The 27,055-nt window shown below is 43.7% G+C and overlaps 2 protein-coding genes across 10 annotated transcripts in view; both read left to right on the top strand.

Annotated features, from left to right (window-relative positions):
- znf800b (zinc finger protein 800b) overlaps nt 1-15,090 on the top strand; it is a 31,969-nt gene extending 16,879 nt beyond the window's left edge. For all 6 annotated transcript variants that reach the window (XM_085436610.1, XM_085436611.1, XM_085436608.1 and 3 more), the window contains 9 exons: nt 4,452-4,547; nt 6,094-6,237; nt 8,744-8,924; nt 9,013-9,202; nt 9,288-9,450; nt 10,149-10,513; nt 10,612-11,775; nt 12,155-12,264; nt 12,753-15,090. In XM_085436610.1, the coding sequence (XP_085292736.1) occupies nt 4,452-4,547; nt 6,094-6,237; nt 8,744-8,924; nt 9,013-9,202; nt 9,288-9,450; nt 10,149-10,513; nt 10,612-11,775; nt 12,155-12,256 (2,405 nt within the window). In that variant the 3' untranslated portion in view covers nt 12,257-12,264; nt 12,753-15,090. The remainder of the gene's footprint in view (nt 1-4,451; nt 4,548-6,093; nt 6,238-8,743; nt 8,925-9,012; nt 9,203-9,287; nt 9,451-10,148; nt 10,514-10,611; nt 11,776-12,154; nt 12,265-12,752) is intronic.
- A 2,268-nt stretch (nt 15,091-17,358) lies between these two features.
- grm8a (glutamate receptor, metabotropic 8a) overlaps nt 17,359-27,055 on the top strand; it is a 315,961-nt gene continuing 306,264 nt past the window's right edge. For 2 of the 4 annotated variants that reach the window (XM_085436399.1, XM_085436402.1), the window contains exon 1: nt 17,359-17,572. The gene's annotated coding sequence lies outside the window, so the exon portion shown is untranslated. Of the gene's footprint in view, nt 17,573-17,611; nt 18,160-18,194; nt 18,428-27,055 lie in introns of those variants that run through there. The other 2 variants (XM_085436400.1, XM_085436401.1) reach the window with 2 other exon arrangements.

Below are 27,055 nucleotides of genomic sequence, written 5' to 3'. Positions count from 1 at the left end.
GATAGATGTTGCTGGTCAGAGCTACATAATTCAAGAATAAGACAAATGTTCAAAAGGACAAAATTCAAAGGGTTAAAGGTCAGCTAAATCAACATCAGTATGTTTTGCAAAAACACTTTTCAGGGCAGTGTTTAACACTATAAAAGAAGAACAGACGAGGCTATTGTTACCACATTTGTCATTTGGTCTGTTGCATTAGTCTTTTTGCTATCCTTCAAGTTCTTCACCAAGTATATTAGTAGTCTGGACAGACATGGCTGTAAACTGCAGCATGGCTGGCTGGCATACAACCTCATGGTGGGAATTTTAGTCTTCACTCTGCACTACTCGCTGCTTTGATTCATCCACCTACAGGCTAAAACTGTCTGTCAGCCTCCTGTCAGGGCGCTGGAGTAAGGCTGGACTCCAAAGTCAAAGTGAATGGTTTGTTTATACACAGAAAATGGGAACTGCCTTTGGCTTTGAGCACCACTCTGGGCACCACTGGTTAGCTGGAGCTGTCAGACGTTTATGAAAGTTTTATTTGGGAACTGATTTATTACACTAGTTTTTTTTTTTTTGCATTACTACTCCATTCTGCTGGTGAGAATGGGATTAAATCCAATAGAAATGTATAGAGAAATGAACACAGTCCTAGTTTAAGAATAAGACGTAACCCATTATTGATTAACTTGGAAAAAATAGTCCTAATTCTCCACTTAGGATGAGAACTTGGAAAGATTTTCATGGCCAGATTGTGCAGTTGTCACATCTGTCCTGCTTATGTGGTGTGATTACTTTTAGCTAATGTGTTTCATGACCCCAAAACCAAGCTAAGCTTTTGGATAGAGTTGTAATTTGTACTACAAGGCTATGAAATCTACTTTTTATAATGACAGATGTTCTGTCTGAATTCTGAAATATTTGCTTTATTCTATTCTTTTGGTTTGTTAGATGAACCTTCCCTGCCTTTCATTCACAGTAGCATTCCTTCTTGTCTCATGTTTTCAGAATAGAAGAGGTGTTTTTATGCATCTCACATATGTGTACACTGATACTGTGTTAATGTCATATAGTTCTGGTAGCAATAAAGACACTGCACAGAGAAGCTCTGGTTGATCTGACTCTCTTGCAGAGGGGGATGTGGAGGTCAGAGTGGTCACTAACCTTCACCCCTGGGATTATAGCAGCATACGCAGGGGAGGTGTTGGGGGATGGTAAAGAGGAAAACATGTTCTGTCACACATTAATACATAATCTTCATCTCTATCAAAGCCTCTCACACAGTTGTCATTTACCTTTCTGTCTCTGTCTCTTCCTGCCACCTTCTCTGTGGGTGTATTACTCTGTAAGCTAGTCTCTTTCACTTTTATGTGTCTCTCAGGGTGTTTTCACACCTCTACTGTTTAGTTTGTCTGAGCAGAACAACCGCACTGAGACCTATGGATGAGTGGTCTGGGTCTAGTTCACGAAAAACTCCAGAGCAGTTTGTTTACAGTTAAAATGTGATCTAACCTCAGTCCGACGAACTGTGAAATATCACCCAGATATACTGTTTAGAGAAATTCTCCGTGTTATCAAGAACACAGTACCTTTTTCATTTTGTTTTATTGCTGCTGCCCCAGTAACATCTAGCCAATAAGCAGACTCAATGTTCTCACTTGGTTCACTTGGAGTTTGCTTGGGCTTTTTCTCTGTGTGAAACAAAACCCACATCTTGGAAAGAGGCTACACGCTTACAAACTCATGAAAGAATTCAGATCAGAGTAAACCAACCACAGTTACACCACTTTCACACAAAACAGGTCTACTCAAGGTGTGTATGGCATTTTGAGTAGACCTGCCTCCCAGTATTGTAGAAACTTCTTAAAAGTAGACAATTGATAACTAGATGAAAGTAATGTGATAACTTTGTATTGTTTATAAACATGCTGTTTAAAAATAAAATATTGATACCACTAAAGCAGTGGTCCCCAACCCCCGGGCCTCGGACCGGTACCGGTCCTTGAGTCGTTTGGTACCGGGTCGCGAGAGTTGACGCTCAGGTGTGAAATGTATGGTTTTCAGGGTTTTTATCGGGTTTCAGCATTATTTTGTTATCGTTTTTATCGTTAACTCAGTTTTCCTGGGTCTTTTCACGTGTGTTATGAATAAATCTTCTGTTTTTCGGTACCGGTACTAGTTTTATTTTGTTGTATTTATCCGCGACACCTTAAAGGCCAGTCCGTAAAAATACTGTCGGGCATAAACCGGTCCGTGGCGCAAAAAGGGTTGGGGACCGCTGCACTAAAGGACATGTGAAATAATTATGTAATTGTTCTTTTTGTTTGCCTTTGTTAAAGTTATACTGACTTAACTTGATAAAAAAAGACAAAAGACAAAACCCTTTATCACATTTTCTATTCATATCACAGTAATGTTGTTGCCTTGATGCATTTTAATCACAGTAATCATGACTTAAAAATCTGGCTGCCCTAGTTGGCATTAAAATATATTGTACCAGTGCAAAATTTTTAAACATGAAATGTCTCAGCTTCTGAATTCCAACATGAGATTAATTAACGTCATCTTGGAAATAGCAGAGCTTTCCACGAATTAACAGAATGCCAGTCAAAGGGTACCGCTACAATCTCCAAGATACACAAATGGTAGTTTGTGGGCTGTAATATATGTGCATGCTTCAGAGGGAGACAAACAGTGGATATTTGTCACAACTGGAAGCAATGATAATGTTTTATTTGGAGCCTTGTGGTAGCCTTGCTTTTACAAACAGCTCTTTTGTCGCAGTAGAAACAATGTTCTCAATGGCATCTTATTTTTTGAGGTGATAACAGGGTGTGTGGTGGTGTATGTGAAGGTAAACACCCCGTGGTTGTTTGTATGCCCATCTCAGATTGTATTGATGTAAAAAAAAATTGTTCATGGAATACAAAAAAATAATTACATACAAAATAAAAATTATGCCCTCATTCTACCTTTTATTATAGAGGAGGTAGGATGAGGGCACTTTACCTACCCATAAGTCATTTCAGTAAACCACTGCAGGTCTTTCAGCCACAGTCAGCTTCTATAAATAATGCAAGAACCAAAGCTCTGCTCCTGCTATGTTATATTTAATGTTTTATACAACAGAAAACTAAATTTGTTTGACTCTAAGACCAATACGTTCAAACTTCTTTCTTTCCATGAATGTGTGCTGATTGTGTTCATTGTGTTGTGGCACAGGATGTTGTGATCACATCCTAATGATGCATTTTATTTATTTATTTATTTATTTATTTATTTATTTATTTATTTATTTATGTTTACAAAAAATGACAGTGACGTGGTGGTTGCTGCTTGGTAGCTTGTTTCTGATGATGACCACAGGTTTTGAATTGAAGACTAAAACAGTAATTGTATTTAAAAAAAAACAAAAGCAAATAAACAACAAACTTACGGTCTGAAAATGGTTTAAAAAGCTTTAAAAAAAGGTTTAAAAAGTGTTTCGTTCAATCAATAACAAACAACTATTATCACTAAGGCCAATAAATAACACTGTGGCAACAAATTTGATCTTTCATGCAGGTAGAAAATTTTATATCTGATTTACATTTTTAAAACTTGTTGGCTAGTACTGTTACACTGAGAGTGAACATAAATCAATTCAACTTGCATGAAAACAAGAGAGGAGTAAAGGACAATTGTCTCCCTGTATTTATATGACAATTGAATGAATGATTACATGCATTAAAGGGAAGCTAGTGAAAAAGCTGGCACATACGTCAAACAAAACATTAAATCCCTGCCATGATCAGGATTGCTGCTTTCTCAGTCTATATCCTCCAGTAATTGCAGGTCATGCATAATCAAAAAATATTCTCCAGTGCACATCAGTAAATTTCGCCATGTTCCTCTTTTGGCAGATAATGTGGCACTGTGCTAGACCCAAGTCGGAGTATCCAATCCTTTGCTGTCGCCGACCTCTGTTGGAGTCGGCACAAAAATTTGCCAGCAGCACGCCTCTGCCCTCCCACTACACATTTTTCATCACTCCCACTTGAGCTGTAGTCCTCTGAGCAATCCCTGCAGAGAGATTTCATTTGTAAAGGGTGTTTTTTCATTTACACCCATGTCCTGTGTTTCCTTTCCGTTATAATGCTGATCCTAGAAGGCAAAGATAGAAGGCATGCTTTCTCATTTTGTGTATGTGTGTGTGTGTGTGCGCGTGTGTGTGTGTGTGTGTGTGTGTGTGTGTGTGTGTGTGTGTGTATTAGAAGGTAATGATTTCAAAATGAATCACTATCCTGAACAGACTTCATTGTCTGACTCTGATTGTATTTGCCCTTTAAGCACTGGCGTTGGCAATATACTTTGTTCCCACCAGCTCCCCAGAATTTCTAGGTGATGCTTTATTTCTCAGTGGCTTTCATACTCTGTTGTAATTACACGCTCACTTTAATAAAATGCTCTCTCTCTTTCTCTCTTTTTAGGTCTCTGTGTGGAGCCGGGTGATCCTCCTCTGCTCCAGCAGCCTCTGCAGACCTCCAAGTCTGGGATTCAGCAGATAATTGAATGCTTCCGTTCTGGTTTGTGTTTTCTTATTGTCCTTCATTTCATTCTTATTTATGAACTCCTGTCATTGCTCCCTTCTTTCAGTTGAATATGTGTTGACAGTTTTCACAGTGGAGTGCCATAAGGAATTGTGATCTAATCCCAGTAACACATCAGCAGGATTGCCATCCTTTATACCACAAATTTTATTGATTTCTAATTTGTTTATTTAATAGATTAATTGGTTAGTCTGTAAAATATCAGCAAATTGCTACATTGAAAAGAGGCAACCCTGAACTGGATAAGGAGTTAAGAAAAAAGGATCCCTCTCTTCCATCCATCTTGCACTTCTTGATTCCTGAAGCCATGATTATGCTCTCTTGCGGACAAGGACATGAACAGCTGTAGACACTGTGGTCAGTCTGCTTGAAGTCTGCCTGAAAGGCACATATGTAGATGATGTATTGCAATGTAAAGTCTCCTTATCTGATGACAGTGAGCACCTATTAGCTGGTCTTCCTTTGCCCAGCAGTGCTTTACAGTTCCTCCTGGGTCTTCCCGAGGCTATATAACTATAAAACCTCTCCAGTGATTTCTGGGTCTACCCCCGGTTCTCTTCCCAGCTGGGAATGCTTGAAAAGCTTTCCAGAGCTCATGCCCATAGGTGAAGGTTGAGACACAGATTTTATTAAATCGAAAGCTTTTCCTTCCAACTAAGTCTCTTAAAACAAATCAACAGTACAATACAATAGTCATTAATATTCAAAATACTGTAGATTATGTTTCTGTTGAAATAATGATTATTCTGCTTGAACTCAGCCAGTTGTGTTTAGTCTGATCTTCTGCTCTGTACCTCTAAATTGTAAGCGCACTGTGGTTATGCCTTGCTGTTGTAATCCATGCCACTACACATATAGTTCTGAGCCAGTGGCAGAGGGCAAAGGATAAAATGAAGTGGCAGGTGTGTGTGTGTGTGTGTGTGTGTGTGTGTGTGTGTGTGTGTGTGTGTGTGTGTGTGTGTGTGTGTGTGTGTGTGTGGTTCTGACATCTGTGTGAGTCCTCCTAACGGTGTTTACTCTGATTTTTGCATAACATAAATGTGTCTATGTGCATATATATATGGACACATGTAAATAAAAGGAAGGTGCAGCAATGCGTCACATACCCAATAAAGCACTGAACAGATGCACAATTGAAATGAATGCTGAATGACAGTTTTTGAAAAAGTAAAAGTGATGAAAGGAGTGTAGTCCTTAATACAAAGACTTCATTATCATTATCAGAAATCCTTTAAAAGAACAAAGTACTAATTCCAGGGATTATGATATCTATCACAGTTACCCTACAGGGTTTTCATGCATACAGGAACTTATCATTCCTCTGTGATTAATCCTAATTTTCTATGCGGTTTCTTATATCAAGATATAATACAGAGTCCTAAAAAAAGTGAAAATATAAATGAATTCAAATTTTATCTAATAAAATGTCCTTCAGCATAATGATGCTGCAGCCAACCTACGCTTAGGACTGTTTTTGAAAATACTGTATCTGTGCTTTTGACTCCTTATATTTTTGTTGCAGGCACCAGCCAGCTAAAACACATGCTGCTAAGGGAGGTGGACACCATCTTTGAGTGTAAACTGTGCCGCAGTCTGTTCAGAGGCCTGCCCAACCTCATCACACATAAGGAGTACTACTGCCTATCACGCCTGCCTGAATCTGATGGTCAGTGACAACGTGCCTAAGCATGAAGACACACATTCGTCAATATGTCTGGAATACATCTTCATGATCCAAATTCTGCTGAGAAAGCCCCCAAAAGAGCAGAGAAGATGCCTGAAAACTCAGTAATAAAATCAATAGGTACAGCAAGAACTGGGGACAGACCTTTTGTGAAGACTGGGGGCATTCAAATTAACTTGTTAACACCCCCAGACAAACTGTAAGTCCCCGGATAAAGCAGGGATCAAACTTCACTTCAGCTTGGGCCCCATAAATCCCTGAGGTTACCCACACACAAATGCCCTTGGCAAGGGGAAAAAAAAGCCTCTGATTTCTTTAACGTCGCCTTCTGCTTCTTCAAATTTGACTTTATCTCACTCCCAAGGTTCCTTTACTCTCTTTCATGCCATCTGTCTCATACTCATTATTGTCTCTGTCTTTGTACACACAAACCCACATCCCATTGCACATCTATCCATCATGCAGTTTCTCCTCTCGTACTACTAAGCAGAGTGACTTTGAACTCGCACCATTTGTTTTATCTACTCCTCATTAGCCATTGTATGAGTCCACGTCTCTTTGCTTTACAAGAGGAAGGATGTACACTAAGAAAGTCTTCAAGCAATTTTTCCATTAGCTTTCTCTGCTTTCTTTTAAGAAACAGTGCTGTCTTGGTATGAACAGTCAGTTATATTATTTACCTTGTAAAAAAAAAAGTCTTTTAATTGTATCTTATCTTCATCTGCTTTTTGATCTGTGCGGCAGTAAGTACAGCTTTGTTTTTGTTTTTCCTAATCGGGAGTCTATCAACTAAGGTTTGTTGTGTATTATATTAGAAAATGACTCATTCATACTTGTTCAATACAGGTATGACCCATGAGGCACTACATAACAGTGCAAGACAACCCTACAGTGCAGACACTGACATCATGATTACATTGCCAGTAGCGATAACAACCACAGAGGCAGACTTTACAGTAACAGCACTGGTAGCTATAAAGTGTGTATAAATATACCAGAGGATAACATATGTGGTTATTCAAAGAGCGTAAATTTCCTTGTGCCATTTAAGGTGGCTGTGTATGTCTCAATGTAGAGCTAGTGAGGTATGTTAGTCTATAGCAGAGGTGTCAAACTCCAGTCCTCGAGGGCCAGCATCCTGCTTGTTTTTGAGACATCCCTGCATTACCTGCTGCTGATTATCTGGTTTACATGTGCTTTGCCAATAAGAAGCTACAAGGGCAGGCTAGTTGGAAAACAAGCAGGACAGCAGCCCTCGAGGCCTGGAGTTTGTCACCTGTGGTCTAAAGCATGTCCATACAGTGTAGACATGCTAGAGTGTAAAATATGACTGAGTGAGTGCAGCCTGTGTTCACTCTCTTGGTGCCCCAAGCTTTGAGGAGGCTTACTGCCTGGGAGAGGAAGCTATTTCAGTGTCTGGGAGTGTTGGTTTGGATGCTCAGATATGCCGGACAGCAGAGCAGTAAACAATTGATGGGAGGGCTCTGTAGAGCAGATACAGTGTTCATTGTATAGTTCTGTAAGTGGTAGGGCCACAGTGATCTTCTCTGCTGTCCTTATAATCCACCTGAGGGACTTTAAATCAGTTTTGTTGCAGTTCCCATACCACACAGTGATTTATAAGAATAAAATAAGGGCTTTATTATTGTTGAGGAAACCCTAATCCTGTCAAGAGTAAACATTTGCATTTACTTGAAATAAAATACTCTTTGTGGATAAGGATATGTGCTAATCTAAAGTTGCACAGAGACAGTGTTTTGTAGCCCTGCACCCTCATCCATTCACTACATAACCTGAATCACCACAACCACTCTACACTCCAACCATATTAAATGTTGTTTCACTCTCTCCTCTTTTCAGTAGCACAAAAGAAAATGAAAGAGAAAAGCTGGTCGGCCCCTGTGAGATTATTTTGTCCGTTTAGATTTGGGCACTTTTATCTGATGCCTTTGTGCAATTTGCCACAGGTCAGAGATTTTAAATGAATACAATGACTGCTTCTGTTTCTCTTTTTAATAGTATGATGTAGCAGCTCATTAGGCCAAATTGCAGTCTTTCAGGTGATGGCATTACAGCTGAATGAGGATCATTTTCCACTAATTAAAATCTTTTCATTTTGGGTTACCTTGTCTTCATGATCTTTTTTTCCGATATATATTCAAATATCCTTTCTAAATGGGTGTTGTCAGTATAACATGGCTCTGTAGTAACCTCATGTGAACACAGCCGGTATTAGCATTTTATTTTTAGCAAGGCAAATGTTTTCATGACAAATTTCTAGCTTGCTCTTTATAAGGCAGCTGCACCAGAATAGCCTTCAAGTCATACAGACTTAAGTTCAGCTTCTAAAGATTTCACTGAGACTGAACATCTGTGTCACACTCATATACTTGTGTTTATTTGTGTTTATTTGCATACATTTGTTTTTCTTTTGTGTATTATGTGACAAACAGCTGATTGATTGTTTCTTGGGATTTTTCTTTCATAGGTTCATCAGGTGATGACAGGCAGAGTGTTGCCATGAAGGATTTACTGGATGCTATCTATCCACGAGCCGATCGGCCAGATTACGTAGTCCGACTGGAGCCCATTCAGACCACCACAAAGGCTGTGTTTCAGTACCTCACCACAGAGGAGGAGCTTGCTCGGTTTCCATCACACACACCCAGGTCAGCACTGCGCTGATGGAGTAAGATGTACCACAACTTCTAAGATCATGTCTTTTCTTCATTTCTGATATATTTGTATTTCTTGCAGTGCCAGAGAGAGTCCAGTAAATTGGGAGGGCGAATCAATGGAAAGTGTGGAGAATAACCAGGCAAACCAGACAGCTGGACCAGAAAGCCACAACAGCCCAGGACACAACCAGGGACAGAGGAAATGGGAGCCTGAAGAGGAGGCTAAAGAGGAGCAGCCACCGCCTGAGGATGAGGGGTCCAACAGTGGGGTAGGTGTTGCAGAGAACAAAGACAAATCGTTGTCTTCTTTTTGATGCTGAGTAACTCAGTCTTATTTCTCTCACTCTCATTCAGGTTGAAGATGTGACAATCTCCTGTTGTCTTTGCGGTCAAGACTTCAACTCGCGCCGCAGCATCAGACGCCACTGCCGCAAAATGCACCAGACAAAACTCGAGGAACTCAGAAAGTTTACAGAGACACGCACAGTTCCTACGAGCTTGCTGTCCATGGTGAAAGGTATGCAATCTGTATTTGTGCTGGTAAATTGACTAGTAGTTTCTGTTGTGCTTTTCCTGTCCTGACAAATTATAATATCTAACAAAACTTACTTAAAATTGTGTCCTTTCCCACAATCCTCCTTGTTCTTTAAGAAAAAAGAAAAATAAATGGATCTTTGCATTACTGTAATATTAATAACTTGCTCCCTCTATTGTGTAACAGTATTTTGCATACCCTTACAATATTTGTAAAAGTTATTGACTTGTTTTTACAAAGAACTGACACTGAAAAGCTTCTTTTGGTTCCTCTGTTATTCACAAAGGGTCACCACATCAGATGGTATGCCCTTCCTGGAACAGCCCTGAAGGCATTTGTTTCACCTCCCAGTCTCTCAAACTGGGGATCTTTTGAGTGTTAGGTGAATGTAAACCTTCAAAAAATGTTCATGTCTTTAGCCTGATGAAGTAAAAGGCATTTATTACTCATTTAAACCTACCTCGAGTGCCTGGGCTTGAATTTTTTTAGATGTCATTTTTGGTAACATTGTTCTAAACATTCCACGTGAAGTATCGAATTGTGGTCATTTGCTATTATTCATTGTTCTTTGTGTTTACCTACCATGCTATAAAAAATTAGTTTTTTTAATGTTAAATGAAATTTTTACTTTTCCGCAGGAATTATCGTTCGCAATAATAACCCTTTTCATGACACCACAGGTCGGCCGAGGACACTCAGCACACCTACTGGAAAGTCATGTCCAGTGTGCCTCAAAACCTTCGCTACCAAAGCTAATGTGCGACGCCACTTTGATGAGGTGCATCGTGGTCTGCGAAGGGACACCATCACACCCAGCATAGCCTCACGTCCCGGCCAGCCCTTCTCACTGGAAGTCACGCCTCCCAGAAAGAGCAGCAATGCCTCGCCAACACGTGGCCACAGCTCCAAGTCCACCCCTGTGAACTCTAAAACATCATCTTCAAACCAAAACCAAGCCAAACCTCAGACTCAGCTCCCGGCCTCGACACAGGCAAACTCGGCATCATGCCGCTGCACGCTCTGCAAGAGGAATTACAGCTCACAGGTAGGGTTTGTTAATAAGTTGGTATTTTGTCGTCATGTAATTTGCTCCTTCAGAAAACAAACGTGAATTAATTTTTGAATTTCAATTGTGTGTTTCAGCTCATGTTGAAGAGGCACATGCGTATAGTCCACAAGATATACAGCATGAAAAGCAGCAAGTCTTCTAGTACAGCAACGTCCACCGCTGCAGCAGCCACTTCCAACAGCAGCAGCACTAACTTGTCTGTCAGCAACAATGTCAGGGTTAAGGAGGAAGCAGTGGAGCCCTCGGATGAAGAAGACGACGAGGACATTGTCAGCAGTCCAGCACCTTCTCCTAGTGACAGCACTGGCACAGCTAAAGGAGTTTCTGTGGCACACAATGCCACGAAGGTGAAGGAGGAAGAGGCCCCGTCAAGCCCAAAAATGACATCATTATCATCATCATCCTCCCGTGGGGGAAACGCGTGTAGTGGCAGCATGGCCACCAAAATGACGAAACTGTCAGTGGGCTTTGACTTTAAGCAGCTCTTCTGCAAGCTGTGCAAACGACAGTTCAGCTCACGTCAGAACTTAACAAAACACATTGAGCTGCACACAGACGGCAACGACATCTTCATTAAGTTCTACCGCTGCCCTCTCTGTCGCTACGAGTCGCGTCGCAAGCGCGACGTCTTGCGTCACGTGACCGTAGTTCACAAGAAGTCATCCACGTACCTCGCCAAGATCATGCCCAAACTGGAGAGTAGGGCAGTGAAGAGGCTAGCAGAGGTAGTCCTCAACAATTCGAACAAGAGGACAGGCAGCAGCGTCAAAGAGGAAGTGAACGGACGTCACGCTTCGTCGTCTTCCTCCCCCTCACCTCCCGTCACCCGTAAGCAAGAGTGCTCCACAACTGGCCCAACAGCCTCTTCAGCCTCCTCTTCCTCTGCCCCACCTCCAGCCCCCGTCACTCGTAAACAACAGGAGCTGTCGTCGACAGTCTTCACCCCGTCCCCTCCCGTCACCCGTAAGCAAGAGAGACAGCAGACCCATCAGCACCACCCCATCAGCCCCCCGCTGACCCGCCGCAGCGAAAAACACACACACCAACGCAACAACTCCTCCTCCTCCACCAACACCAACACCACCACCTCTTCCTCACCCAGCAACCAAACCCCACACACGCGGCGACATGACGCCCAGTCAGAGAGCAGCACGGGGACATCGTCCACTGAAGTCAGAGTGACAAAGAATTTCTCCCTTCACGCTTGTGACCAGTGTGGACGGGCCTTTGCTAAGAAGGTATGACTGACACGAATTCTCCCTGTGAGAATAGGCAGATACTGACAAAGACCAAATAACCTTTGTTTATACCACAGAAAGTCTTACAGAGGTTAAAAATGTCAACAGTTTTAAAGAGTGCTCTGACCGAGACAGGAAGTAGCACAAATTTGCATTTAAATGAGTCACCTTGGACTCTCTGCAGTTTTCTGGTATATAAGCAAAATGATTAATTGATTAATCAAAGTCATCCATAGATTAAGCATTCATCCGTATGCTATTTTTCCTGCAACCACAACATTAAAACACATTTGGCCAGTAGTGACTTCATAAAATGAAAATAAACCACTAGCATACATCTGCATAACATTTGAATGTATTTGTGAATGATTTTCCTCAGTTGTACCTGGAGTCACATAAGCGAAGCCATCGTAACGCAACGACAGCAGCAGCCAGCAGGAGGAAAGGAGTCAGCACCCGCTCCAAATCCCTGGTCTGGTGAAAAACAGTGTAAGAACACAGAGTTTCCCTCCAGTGCAGCGAGTCCGCTGCTTCATCGCTGCCTCGTTCTCACCCTGCCAGTTTGTCTTTTTGTGTTTTTGTCTCCCTCTCTGTTTCCTGATGTGTGTGCCAAAACTGCAAAAAGACAAGCTCCTGCAAGATGCATTTATACCTGAGCAAATCTATAAATGTGTTTGAGATGGGCCAGTTTCCTTTGTGGCAGGAAATGTGTGTTTATTTGTTAGTCTTGAAGACCACTCCCTGGGCAGAGATGAGAAATCCCAATCAGCCTCCTCCTCCTTCTCCTCCTTTAATTAACTGCTTGGCATGATTTACCAGCTGTTTCCTGCATGCTCACTCTCACTTACTTCTCTGTGTATCACTCTGCTCATTAGAAGTCTTTTTTCTTACCTCCTGCTTCTCCCTTGATTCTTCGTTTAACTCATTCTGATCATTTTTTTACCCTCACTTTTACATTGCTCTCTGTCTCCACACAGACCCCCTGGAATAAAGGGTTAGCGAGCCACTAACGATGACAAACTGGAAAAATAATAGGCAGATGGAGCAAGCACAGGAAAAAGATGATGGAAATGTGAAGGAAACAAACAAAAAAGGAACAACGGAGCCCGATGGAGGAGTGAAGTACAAACAGTTTTATGTTCCACATTTGCTTAAGAACCAAATATATTGTTGGAATCTCACATTCATGTATAATTTCATGATGAAGCCAGCCAGCATGCTGGATGGTGGCGCTGCTATCTACACAGAGACTCACTACTGGTATATATATTCTCTATTTACCTACTACAAGATGTGAATATGGATCCATATGCAGATGACTAGTTTGTACTGCTTTGCTCCTGTAAACGGCCTTTAGTAAAAGGATGAAGTTAATCTATGTGTGTGTGTGTGTGTGTGTGTGTGTGTGTGTGTGTGTGTGTGTGTGTGTGTGTGTGTGTGTGTAAGAGAGGGAGGGAAATCAGACCTGGATTGTGGTCTCTGCAAAAAACAGACTGAGAGATAAAGCTAAATTAACCCTACACAAAATGAACCTATATCCTTACAGCAGCATTTCATTAATTTATGACTTATATGTATGTCCATATCTTAAATTGGGTGTGATGCAGACCTATTATATTCAGCTGGTTCATCTGCTTTCCCCCCTCTTACTTGATTCCTGTGTTGATTGGACCACTTTTGTGCCCTGCTGTCTTTCCAGGAAGAGAAACTGTAGCCAAAGTGTTTGATGCTCGCCTTAGAATTGAATAGTCTCTATTTTGTCACGTACATTGTCCCAGAAATTTAAACTTGTCGGATTTAGTCAGCTCTAAAGTGACCAACAAGTTCAGATGTTATGAATTACAGGGTACAGCCAAAGAAAAGGAAATACCAGAGTGGATTTTTAAGTTTTCTTTAAAGATTTAAAAAACAAAATGTGTGCGTGCTTCTTCTAATATCACTTCAATCAGTTTCATGTGGTAATCACTGTTTTTTCTGCCTTATCTACTTGGTGTGATTGCATGTTTGTAAAGGGTGTTTCCTTTACCATGACAGTACCCTGTACCACCAGGTTATCCTTCCAGAGAACGTTTTTGTACTCTGGAAGGAATCTTTCACTTTATAGAAATGAATCAAATTCCCACTTATAAAAGTCTGAAACAACACGTGGTACAGCAGGGGAAACATTTGGACTATCAAACTGACACCCTGCATGCTAAATTACAGCGAGAAGGAACTGAACAGCACATTATGTGGAGTAATGTGTGCTTGAATGTTTGCAGGATGTGACAGGTCACCAACAGCCATACTGCCTTAAACTGTTAACTGGAAGACATTATTTTCTTACCACTGTCATCTTGCTGATTCTTCCTTTAGTTACTGTACTTTCCATCACAGGTCCTGGTAGATGTGTCTCAACCTCAGTGCCTAAAGCAGCACGCATGGCAGGTTTGAATAATAAGAAAGCCACAAATCCAGAAAGCAAAACTATTAAATTCCCCTTATTTAACAATTGGCATTAAGTATTTTGTTACATCCACTTAAACATGCAGGGGCATGAACTTTTCTTTCCCTTCTTACCTGTAAGATTGTTTTTTGTTGTTGTTGTTGTTTTTTTTTTTACCAAGTACTGTATGAATTCCATTCAAAATATGATTTCCTGTACCCAAACTTGAGAGGGATGGAAGGGTTGGGGTTTACTTGTTTGCTAACAGCTCCTGATGGTAGTCTTTGAGACACTGGCACATAAGAGTTGGAAAGAAAGGATCAAGGAAGACCAAAAGCAGATATGTCTTACTGTTCAAACAGAAAGCCATGAAATGGAACAAAACCTGAAAAAAAGGAAAGACCAAACTTTATTTTTATAACCCAAAATGCTAGAGCAGCGAGGTCTTGACAGTGTGTATATATCGATCCATCCTGCACGGATGGTATAAATAATAGTTCTAATAGTCAAAATAGTTACTCACTTGTGTTGGTTGGCCATATGCTTTTAACACGTCTGACTAGTTACAACTCTGTAATTGTTTATTGCTGAGGCAAGCTTGCATTGTTCCACCATTAGTTCTTTTCTTTTTCTTTTCTTTTTTTAAAATCTTACACTGTTTGAAGGAGGAGATTTTGTTGTTGAAATGTGTCCAGAAGAGAGCAGGAATGAAACCTCAAGAGACTTTTAGATTATTATTATTATTTTTTAATTTTGACATTTCTTTAATCATAAGTTGTAATGTTATTAAGCTCACCTTCTAGAGCATTTGACAAGCGTTAGAAAAGCCTTTCAGTGACAAGAATGTTGAAACCAACCACTTAAATAAAACTATACTGCTTTAAACCTCAGTAGGTTGTTGTGTGGCTTTGTCTTTTTCTCTCTCTTTGAAGTGTGAGTCACCTACTTCAATCAGTCTTGTTTGTTTACAACGTTTGCAGATTTCATTTGGTTTTTCAAGAATTATGTCTTTGGAGACTTGGCTTTTTTTCCCAGCTTTCCATTTTCCCCGCCCAACTTTGCTGAAATGCATCTTTTTATTTTTTAATGCCACTGAGTTGTGGTGGTGACAGTAAGAGACATTTTATTGAGTGCAGGAAATATTATTCAAAGATATGAACACATATCTATTCGTAAGTACAGTCAAAGCCTGATATCAGTAGGTCCATAGACAGTGAGCCACACCGTTACACTGGGTAATAATTTCAATCTCTGCAAACAACATTGTCAGATATGCTCACTGGCCATTTTATTAGGTACACCGTATTAAGCTGCTCATTAACACAAACATATAATTAACCAATCACATGGCAGTAGGTCAATGCTGCTGCTACTAGCAGTGTCTGCCTGTCAAGACAAATTGTTGAACATCAAACTGAGCAGCATAATGAGGAAGAAAAGCGATTTGGGAGACTTTGTTGTGTGGCTGTTGGTGCCAGATGGACTCTTCTTTCTGCTGATCCACACAACCATCTCTAGGGTCTACAGGTAAGAGGAGGATGGTTCCTGTCGTTGAAGCAAAGGTATGCAGAAGAGCATCTCTGAACACAGATGTCAGTGGTTGAAGAGCTGATGAGCTACAGCAGCAGCCACTCCTGTCAGCTAAGAACAGGAAACTGGACAATAGAAGATACTGTCATACCTGGATATTGTTGCTAACCCCTTAAAAGTCCAGCCACCCATCTTCTGGTGGTCCATTCTAGCAGGATAACCATGCCACAAAGCTCAAATCATCTCAAACTGGTTTCTTAAACGTGAAACCAATAAGTTCACTGTAGTCAAATTAATGCTACAGTCACCAGAACTCAATCCAATAGAGCAAATTTACAGCAACCGTGTGATGATATCATGTCAATATGGACCAGAATCTTGGAGGACTGTCTCCAGCATCTTGTTGAGTCTCAGGCATGCATAATTAAAGCAGTTCTAAAAACACAAGGTCCAACCATGTACTAGCAAAGTCTAATTAAAGAAGTAGGTGTATAAGTCATGTATCTGGTGGAAATACTCGACTACCTTTAAAATTGCCCGATACAAATCTGTCACTTACTCCAATTTCAGTAGACCTATCTAGAAATGAAAGCTCTTTTGTATAAGTACTTATTACAGCTGTTTGTACCATAATAACATTAAAAAAGAACAAATGTAACGTTTTTGAAGAAGATTTCGAAAATCAACTGAAAGGAATTTGGCACGTGAAGAGTTTAGTCATCACTGTCACAGGACCTACTTCAAAGTTGACGTCCTGAGCTCAGGGGACCTGAAAACAAACAAACAAGCTAACTTATGTACAGAGGTATAAAATGAAAGGAAATGGAACAAAATGAACCCATTACTAGTGTAGACATGAAGGTTACACTTTAACTTGAAAGCTCATTTTAGTACACTTCTTATATTGGCCAATTGAGTCCATAGAATTAAAGCTCATGTACATATTTATAAAAAGAAAAACTTCAAAACTGTTTTATTCAACTCCTCCCATGACTTTTTTCTTTTTATCTTTCTTTCTTTCCTTTCTTTTAATTTTCTTTAGGAATTTGATAACGCTCACCTGCCCCTTTCCTGTTGCAATTACAAGACATCCACCGCTAGATGGTGCCATTGCTCCGCGTCTATGCACCTCCCTCCGAATCGGAAAAGCCACAAATTGGACGTGTTGCGCACATCTTACACGCTGTCACATGAGGGAACACCCGGGTCTGTTTCAATTGCCTGGTTTCTGACTCCACACAGCTTATCAAATTGTTATTACACAGCAGATGGGATGCGGTTCATTTGTTTAATTCCATTCACCACAAAGAACCATGGCGCTATGATTGTACAAAGAGGAAGAGGAGGGGTGTGTGGAAGGGGGAATCAATGGGCGCAGTAAAAAACAAAAAAACAAAAAACGGACTGAAGTTGAAGCAATTAAGAGTGTGGCACAACCGCCTGAGCATATTCTGATGACTTATTAACGTGTTCTAATAACCAACGCCTTCCACTGTGGAAACAATCGATCCGATTGACTGGTAATAAACTTGATTGAATGGGTGGATTCTGCTGGACGACAGTGGCGCAATTAGAGGATGATTTGGTGCAGGCGGCAGATGCAGACCCGACGCCTCCAATACATACATATGTTTCACGTAGAGCTGGGGGACAGGGGGGTTCGCGCTTCGTGTGGCAGCTTCGTGTCGTGCGCTGTCCTTTTCAGCACCGACAACCTGGAGAAGGGGGGGTGTTGGTGGTGTTAGTGTGCGCGCGCGTACGCGGAGCAGCGCGAGCGGACTTCACGGGAAGGGTTTATGCGCAAAGTGCGGAGAGCTTAGAGAAGGAGCGGATAACAATCAGGTGGGTTTTAACAGCGTTATTGAGCGTTACTGACGAGAGTCCGCGCATGATGAATTCCTGCACTCTGTCCCCCCCTTCATCACCCTCTCCTCTCCCTCGCTCTCTTTCTCCCTCTCTCCACACCTCTCTGTCTGAGATTCATTCCTGGGCATCGACTTCATTACAGGCAGCCTCCCTCTATTGTCTCCATTAACAAGTGCGGAGTTAATAGTTGATTTTGAGCCCCTAAATCAGCTCTGTTGGTCACGACAGAACACTTTCTTTTCTTTTTTCTTTTTTTCCTTGTTTTTGTTCTTGTGTGGCAGCTGCACAGATCTGCTCCTTTCTCCAGTCATCGCCATGAGGATTGTCTAAATTGTCTTCAAATTCCTTTTGCTGTTGTGGAACAAAGAGATTTTTACTTCAGGATATACAGATATATATATTGATTGTGTGTGTGCGTGTGTGAGGGTGGAGGTGAAACTGCTGAGTTTCGCAAGGAAGTTGCTTTAGACGGACAGGGACCCCACGGAGCCTGCGGGGGAGGCTGGAGCCGGAGCATCACCGCTCGCACACTGGCGGATGATTTGATTTTCCTCATTTCCGAGGTATCTAAACACGCAGATTCTTTTCTCCACGTTACCAAATGCGCTGATCTCTTTTGCATTTCTCAGCGAGGGTGTGTGTGTGTGTTTCCCACCTTTCCCTCTCTCTCTCTCTCTCTCTAACACACATTCCTTTGCTGAATGGTTTTGACCAGTCTGTGTTATTCATTGTCTCAGTTTCACTGCTTCTTACTTTTTGCGGGATTTTATTGTTTTATGCATTTTTTTTATTCTCTCTCTCTGTCGTGGATTTCCCCACGGTGGTGGCTGGGTGAGTACATGCTCTAACAGCACCCGTTCAAAGGTGTGTTTTACTCAGGATTGCGTGGATGTGTGTTAGGGGAAAAAATAGAGACATGATATAATGAGCATGAATTTTGCTCCTCCAGATATCATTACACGGGTGTTTCTCTGCTTTTACTGAGGATGGCAGTGTCTTAATTAGGCTGCAATCAGAATACCACCACTGCTGTACCGAATGAAGCCCAAAGGGCTGCATAATGAGCACACACACCCCTACACTTTGATCTCGCACAGTCTTATTTTTGAACCTGTGAGCTCTGCGTTATCTTCTGACACATGACTTAATCACATCAGAAGCATGTGTGTGTGTGTGTGTGTTTTAAAGGGATGCGTAAGCTTTTTTCTGCGTGCCCCACTGATGTGTGCTGAGACTGGAAACAATCAAAAAGGCTTTAAAGGACTAAGAAAAGTCTTTTTCCCTCTGGAGGTAACATTCAGGGGTAACGTGAACTATGTTTGGAGTGTTTGGAGAAGAGACCAGGAGAAAAAAAATATACAATCAAGTTCAGCCACGTTTCATTTATTCATCTACAGCCTTGGTTAGGGTTATAACAGGTTGAACGGAAGTCGGATCCAAAGATTTGTGTGAGGGTGTGTGTGTTTTGAGGGAATCACCACTTTTTTTTTTAGTGCAGCGGTGATCTATGAAACAGCTAAAATAGAAAAAAATAAATAAAATAAAGTGACAGCGAGAGAAGGGAGGAATAAAACGAGGCATGTATGTGAGAAGATGAAGGAGGGGGTGGCGAAGAACACCTACTTAAGGGGAAGGTGGAGGGGGGGGGGGGAGAGGAGGATAGGGGAGAGGACAGGGCAGCAGAAAAGCTATCACTTTCTGAAAAGAGCAGTGGACTCTCAAGAGAGATGGAGACGGCCTGTAGAAGGTGATGCGATGCAGCAGCGAGGCAGACAAGACGGTGGCAGAGAGGCAGAGCGTGGCAGGGAATAAAGAGAGAGAGAGAGAGAGAAATGGAGGGAGGAGGAGAAGGAAGAATCTGGAAAAAAAGTGAGTGAAGAACCCCCCCAAACCTCCCTACTTGACTACACAACCAGAAGTGGGCAACAGGCTCATAGACAGCCTGCCATGGGTGTGAATTAAAAAGAGTGATGAGCCAGCTGCAGCCTTTCGGAGGGTGGGGGGGTTTAACACTCTTCATCGTTGAGCACATAAGCGTCACATCAGCGGGAGCCTCCTTCTTCGGGATTTCTTCTGCCTCCTTCTAGGCTGCCACATGGGAGAAGAGAGAAAAAAAGCAGATGTTTGAGCCTTCACAGAGTGTGACAGAGGCTCCGATTGGAAAGCCAAATAGCGGTAGCCAAACTGGTTAAGATCAGCATAAGCTCAGGTGTGTAGGGCTGCTTCATGAGCGTGCAGACAAAGGATGTCTTTTCACCTCTTAAACTTGATAATCCTCAGAGGGCGTGAGTGTAAATGAGACAGAAAACTTTTAATAACCTCGGGGCCTCAGCTCAGTCACGAGACATTCGCACGTTGCCCTGATCTGTGTTTTTTTTTTTTTTAGTGCCCCACTTGAGACGTTTGCATGTAGTTACATCTTGAACCAGTGTAGCTGTTTTTTTTAAATCATAAATGCCCCCTTTCTGGTTTTAAAAATATTCATGCGGTTTGCTCCCTGTTCGGGAATATGAGATGCCTGCCAAGTGCTAAGAGCTGCAAGGATGAACTTAAAAAAGAAGAAGCAAAAAACAGGCAAAAGGATTGACAGAAAGCTGTACCACAGTTTAATGGACCCCATTGGAATATACTGAGACGTAGACTTGAGCTGGCTATAATCTAGTGCGGCTTAATGACTGGGGGGCCCCGGGCCTCAATTTTAACCCATTCTCTGCTTGAATTCAAGGCGAAAAGTGTCGAACACACAATGTTGCAGGGAGAACACTGTTAGATGAATCAGAACTGGATAACCTATATAAAGCAGGGTTTTTAATCGTAGCGGGAGCTTGGCCGTATGAGTGGCTTTGACCTAATTCCATTTAGAGTGAAGAGAAACTGATGAATTAATTGGGACAGAATCGAATTATAAATGGATTCTTCAAGAGTGCACCTCACGCTGGGATGAGATCTGAGTCCAGAACTTGTTAGGGCCTCCCGTGGGGGAAATCAAACAGGTCTGCAGAATGGTTCAGAAGTCTTTAAATGATGCTTGGCTTTCATTACAGGAAGGCTATGCTGTTGTTTTATGGGGAGACGGTGAGAAATCTTTTTTTGAAAACTGCTCTGGGATTTGATTAATGGGCCAGCAGACATATACAGTTCAAGATTATGAGTACTGTAGCCAACTCCTAAGGAGTGCTGGACATTTCAGTATTGGGTAGTGCAAATGTTTAACCCTGGAGAACCCATGGGGTCAAATTTGACCCCATGGGTTCTCCAGGGTTAAGTTAAACTAATGCATTTAGCGTTTAGGGCTATTTTACATAATAAATGGTCAGGATTGAAAATGGGCCAATCTCCTCTTGTGGTAGGTAAAAAACAAAACCCATAAAAATGATGCACGGTTGAGCATATGCAAATAAAGCAGGGATGTCAAAGTGACCACATACTGGCAAACAGGCAGATTCGTTCTATACAATATAGTTGCAGCTTTCACAGCTATAAACTATCGTTGCAAAAAGAAGAAACTGCAAATCTATAGTCATTTAATATGAAATACTCTTACAGGATGATATAGGCAAGGCTGTAATGACTCACTGAAGCGGACCCAGTGCTGGTGTAGGTGGTACCTTCAGGTCCAGTATTGTCTAGGTTATCACATATGTGCTGTTTATTCCAGGCTTTAACGCTTGAAAAAGGAAAGGAAAGATTGAGCATGTTTTAAATTATGAATTCTCACGCATCTGTTATTTTCTCTAGGAAATGTTTGTTTAATTACCTTCACAGTACGACTCACACGTGCATACACTAAATATAAAGCGACAGCCAGCAGCCAGTTAGTTCAATTTACTGTAAAGATTGGAAACAGGGGGAAATGGCTAGCCTGTTGCATAGTCATAATCATTTGCGTAAGCTGTGGGTGGAAAATATCTTGGCAACTTCTTAGTGTTTCCACTCGTTCTCAGTCTTGATATAGTCTGCTGGCTTCTGTTTAATGACCAGACATGACCTCACCTGACTCTTTGTTAGAAAATGAGTAAGCCGTTCCTCCTGAAGTCTTCCTTTAACATTAGGATACAACTCAGTAGTTTACTTGTGCTGAGACACTATTCTCTAAGGGAAGAAGATAAGGATGAAAAGAACTATGCGGCCAATTAACGGGCTTGTGTGTGTGAAATAGGCCACCTCAAAAGAAACGCTTGTGTGTATTTGGGTAAGCAGGACAACTATAATAAAGAATGACGTTTTAGAGTGATGGCCTAAATGTGTGCAAATGATGTAATAAGATTTACACTTGCTGGTCACTTCATTATGTACACCTTGCTAGTACAAAGATGGACCCCTCCCCTTTTGTTTTCAGAGCTGCCTTCATTTTTCCTGATGTCGATTCATTGAGGTGCTGGAAACATTGCTCAGAAGTTTTTATGAACATGATATGGTCAGCAACAACACAGGCAGACTTTGGTATTTCAACAATACAAAGAAAATATCCTGCATCACACCAGCGTGATCCACTGACACAAGGCAGGATGGATGAATGCTTTCATGTTGTTTACGCCAAACTCTGATGCTACCATTCAAATTTTGCAAGAGAAATCAAGACAGTCAGACAAAGAAAGTTTTAGTGAGCTCATGCAAACTGAAGCCTCAGTTTCATGTTCTTAGATGGCAGAAGTGGCACCCGGTGTGGTCTTCTGCTGCTGCAGATTTGAAGTGTTGTGCGTTCAGAGATGCTCTGCTGCATACCACTGTTGTCACACTACATTTTTCATTAATACAGTAATGTAACATGTTACTGTACTAAGTTCATTAATTATATTACATTGACAATTATGTCCATACATAACTCATACAACGGTTCTTCAGTCCACTAAAACTGTTCTTTTAAAGGGGCGGACTAAAAAAAAAAAGCATCTTTTTTCTTCCAGCTGCTCCAGTCAGCGATTTCATGTTCTGTGCAGAAAATGTTGGATTGGTCTGCAACTTTTGAGGAGTGGAAGAGTGAACACTGCTTTCATTTTATTTTACAAAAGGATAATAGTGTCAAGGCTCGGCTGTGTGGCAGGCAGGAGGAGGACCCAAAATGCAAAACTCACACACACGGGGATGAACTCAAAAAGCAGCTTTATTGCTGAAGAGGCAGAACATAGGAAATACAAAACTAAACTGGGAAAAGTAAACTAACACTCGGAGAGAGAGACACAGGGAAATCCACGCAGCATGAGGGACGACGTCACGCTGAACAGAGGGAGACGCAGACAGAAATACACAGAGGGTTAACAAGGAAAGTGGGAACACACGGGGAACACAGGTGACACTGATAATCATAACGAGACAGGGCGGGGTGAACTGAACATGACATGTACGGGCGTGAGAGTCACAAAGTAAACAGGAAGTGCACAGAGGTTCAGACAGGAGGAGAGAGAGAGCACGGGGAAAAACACAGACATAACGGGCTGGGAAAACATGAAACAACCACAAAGGGAGACGAGGGCTCATAAATACATAGAGGGCACACAGGGGGAAGAGAGAGCACGGGGAGAACTTAGACATAATGGGCAGGGGAAACATGGAATAAAACATAAGGAGAGACGAGGGCTCACAGATACACAGAGGGGCACACAGGGGGTAAAAGCCACGAAGGGAAAACACTTAGGGAACAACACAACAGGGCAACTCAGAAAACATGGCCTAAGCAAGGAACAAAATACAAACATACAAGGAAACTAAGAACACTGGGCCAACATGGCCCAGGACCATGACAGTACCCCCCCCCCCCCCCCCCCTCAAGGGCTGGCTCCAGACAGCCCAAACACAGAAAAACAAAACCAAACAGAAAACAACCCAGGGCGGGCGGCGGGGGCCCAGGACGGAGGGCTCGGAACAGAAAACAAAAGAAGAGCACAGCAAACACCGGAGCCCAAGAAAATAACCCAAACACAGAGCAGTTCAGGGGGCCGACCATGCGGAAGGCAACGGCGGAGACGTGGAAACAATTCAGGAGGCCGGCCGTGCGCAAGGCAACGGCGGAGACGTGGAAACAATTCAGGAGGCCGGCCGTGCGCAAGGCAACGGCGGCGACGTGGAAACAATTCAGGAGGCCGGCCGTGCGCAAGGCAACGGCGGCGACGTGGAAACAATTCAGGAGGCCGGCCGTGCGCAAGGCAACGGCGGCGGCGAAGGAGACGACGGAGCAGTTCAGGAGGCCGGCCGTGCGCAAGGCAACGGCGGCGCCGAAGGAGACGACGGAGCAGTTCAGGAGGCCGGCCGTGCGCAAGGCAACGGCGGCGCCGAAGGAGACGACGGAGCAGTTCAGGGGGCCGGCCGTGCGCAAGGCAACGGCGGCGCCGAAGGAGACGACGGAGCAGTTCAGGGGGCCGACCGCGCGGAAGGCGGTGGCGGCCCTCCAGTCCCAGGCGTGCTGGCCATGGCCTAGTGGGCACAGGACCAGACGAGGCCGGACCAGACGAGGACGAAGACTCGGAGGCCGGACCAGACGAGGACGAAGACTCGGAGGCCGGACCAGGCGGAGCTGCAGAGGCTGAGGCCGGCCCAGGCGTAGCAGAAGCACAGGCAGAGGCCGGCCCAGGCGTAGCAGAAGCACAGGCGGATGCAGCCGGACCAGGCGATGACGAAGCGGTCGCAGATGGCGGCTGAACGGGCCCCTCGGACCCTCCAGCGGAGACAGGAGGCTGAACGGGCCCCTCGGGCCCTCCAGCGGAGACAGGAGGCTGAACGGGCTCCTCGGGCCCTCCAGCGGAGACAGGTGGCTGAACGGGCTCCTCGGGCCCTTCAGCGGAGACGAGGAGGTGCTGGCCGGGCTCACTGGAACCCCCAGCGGACGAGGTAGATGGCGGCGTGGGAGCCGCGGAGTCCTGGATGAGCTCATCCGAGCTTCCAGCAGGAGCTGATGTAGAGCCAGAGAGGTTTGGGACCCCTGGCTGAATGTTAAGCCGAACAGAAGACCGTATTGCTATCGGGGACTGGGCCAATGGGTCAGGTGCGAGCTGAGCTACTGGAGATGCGGATGAGAGTGGGGTAGGTAGTGGAGTTAATGACTTCACAGGGGAACGAACTAGAGGTAGTGACGGTTGTGGTGCTGGTGGTTGAGTGGGTGACTGTGCTAAAGGAGACTGCACTGGGGACACCGGAGACTGCACTGGGGACACCGGAGACTGCACTGGGGAAAGCAGAGCTGCGGGAGACTGCGCTAGAGACTGCAGTGATGGTTGTAGTGGAGGTGTGACGGGTGGAGGAGTGGCTGAAGTGGCTGCGGGTCGGGCGGCTAGTGGCTCAGCTACAGAGCATATTAACGGCAGGGCTATGGGTTGAATGTCTAACTGAGTAGCAGCCTGAATGGCTGGGTGTAGTGATGGTGGTGGTGGAAGGGAAACAGGTGGTAGTGTGGATGACGGAACTAAGGGCGACTGAGTGGCAGACCGAACTGATGACTGAAGCGATGGTAGAGGTGAAAATGGAGCGTGTGGTGGAGTTAATGGCTGAGCTAGCGGGGACACAGGAGACTGAACTGAGGGGGACACGGGAAACTGAACTGAGGGGGACACGGGAAACTGAACTGAGGGTGGCTGCGAGGGAGCTAACTGAGCTGTGAAGGGCTGCGAGGGAGCTAACTGAGCTGTGAAGAGCTGCGAGGGAGCTGACTGAGCTGGGAAGGGCTGCAAGGGAGCTGACTGAGCTTCTGGTAGCTGCACAGGCGATAAGCAGCTCGCATTGACTTCCGCCACACAAAACACAGCCCCTGAATGAACAGTCATAATGTCTGGAAAAGACACAGAGTTCTCACTCACCACAGCAGGTGAATTAGAAGGCCGAATGTCCGGCTGTGGGGTGGCGCGTCGGCGGCGTGAATGCCGTTTTCTTCGGGAAGCCGGAGGTGCGGTGATGGAGGAAACCGGCAACAACGGAGAGATCACGGCTGGCTCCTCATCCTCCGACCACATTGCTGCGAGAAAGGCAGCGGGTGAGTGACAGTCAGAGTGGAGGGTGGATGGAGAGGAGTCCAGTGGCAGCAGCGTGGAAACGTTTCCCGATTGTGGTGGTCGCTGTTGCGGTATGACGAGCTCGCGAATTTGTACTGTCTCCTTGGCTTTCTGCAGATTGGACAGTAGGCCCGAAAATCCTGAGAGCTCGTGCAGATGGGGATTCCCCTTGAGAATAGCCTCGATGGCATTTATCCCAATGGACATGGCTTTAATGTCCGAGGCGTGGGAAACTCGCTCCCACAGGCTGAAGATGCGGGCCAAATCGCTTTCCCGGGAGGAGCCTGCTGGGTCCATGTCTGGTGACGTCGTACTGTCAAGGCTCGGCTGTGTGGCAGGCAGGAGGAGGACCCAAAATGCAAAACTCACACACACGGGGATGAACTCAAAAAGCAGCTTTATTGCTGAAGAGGCAGAACATAGGAAATACAAAACTAAACTGGGAAAAGTAAACTAACACTCGGGGAGAGAGAGACACAGGGAAATCCACGCAGCATGAGGGACGACGTCACGCTGAACAGAGGGAGACGCAGACAGAAATACACAGAGGGTTAACGAGGAAAGTGGGAACACACGGGGAACACAGGTGACACTGATAATCATAACGAGACAGGGCGGGGTGAACTGAACATGACATGTACGGGCGTGAGAGTCACAAAGTAAACAGGAAGTGCACAGAGGTTCAGACAGGAGGAGAGAGAGAGCACGGGGAAAACACAGACATAACGGGCTGGGAAAACATGAAACAACCACAAAGGGAGACGAGGGCTCATAAATACATAGAGGGCACACAGGGGGAAGAGAGAGCACGGGGAGAACTTAGACATAATGGGCAGGGGAAACATGGAATAAAACATAAGGAGAGACGAGGGCTCACAGATACACAGAGGGGCACACAGGGGGTAAAAGCCACGAAGGGAAAACACTTAGGGAACAACACAACAGGGCAACTCAGAAAACATGGCCTAAGCAAGGAACAAAATACAAACATACAAGGAAACTAAGAACACTGGGCCAACATGGCCCAGGACCATGACAAATAGTGCAAAATGTAAACAGACAGGACAGAAACAGCAGCATTATCTGGCTAACACAACTTCGGCTTTTTGCAAGAATCTGCACAGACAGTATGCTAAGGCAATGCCAGCAAAGAATCCAGAGTATGTGCTGACCCCAATAAGCTGCCGGCACCTGAACTTTAACAGGTGACACAGGCAGGCAATTTTTTTAAATTAAAATTCAGTAATTCACTTACTTTTTTCAGTAATAAGTGATCTGTTGCCTTGTTATCAGCTCAGAGCAGTCTGGCCAAGCTCCTCTCACCCTTGAACAAGTTATTTTTCTGTCTTTTCTTTTTTTTTTTGACCATTCTCTGTAAACCCTAGAGATGGTTGTGTGGGAAAAGCCTAACAGCCACGCCATGTTCAAAGTCACCTAAATCACCTGTTTTTGTTGCCATTCTTATACTTAGTTTGAACTT

Source organism: Copadichromis virginalis, linkage group LG17 (assembly GCF_057382275.1).
Source record: "Copadichromis virginalis isolate Kocher_CV1m ecotype Utaka linkage group LG17, C_Virginalis_male_GT1.1, whole genome shotgun sequence".
In the NCBI taxonomy this organism is placed as follows: Eukaryota; Metazoa; Chordata; class Actinopteri; order Cichliformes; family Cichlidae; genus Copadichromis; species Copadichromis virginalis.
The sequence above is the reverse complement of the archived record's forward strand: the minus strand, read 5'-3'. Positions and strand labels throughout refer to the sequence as shown.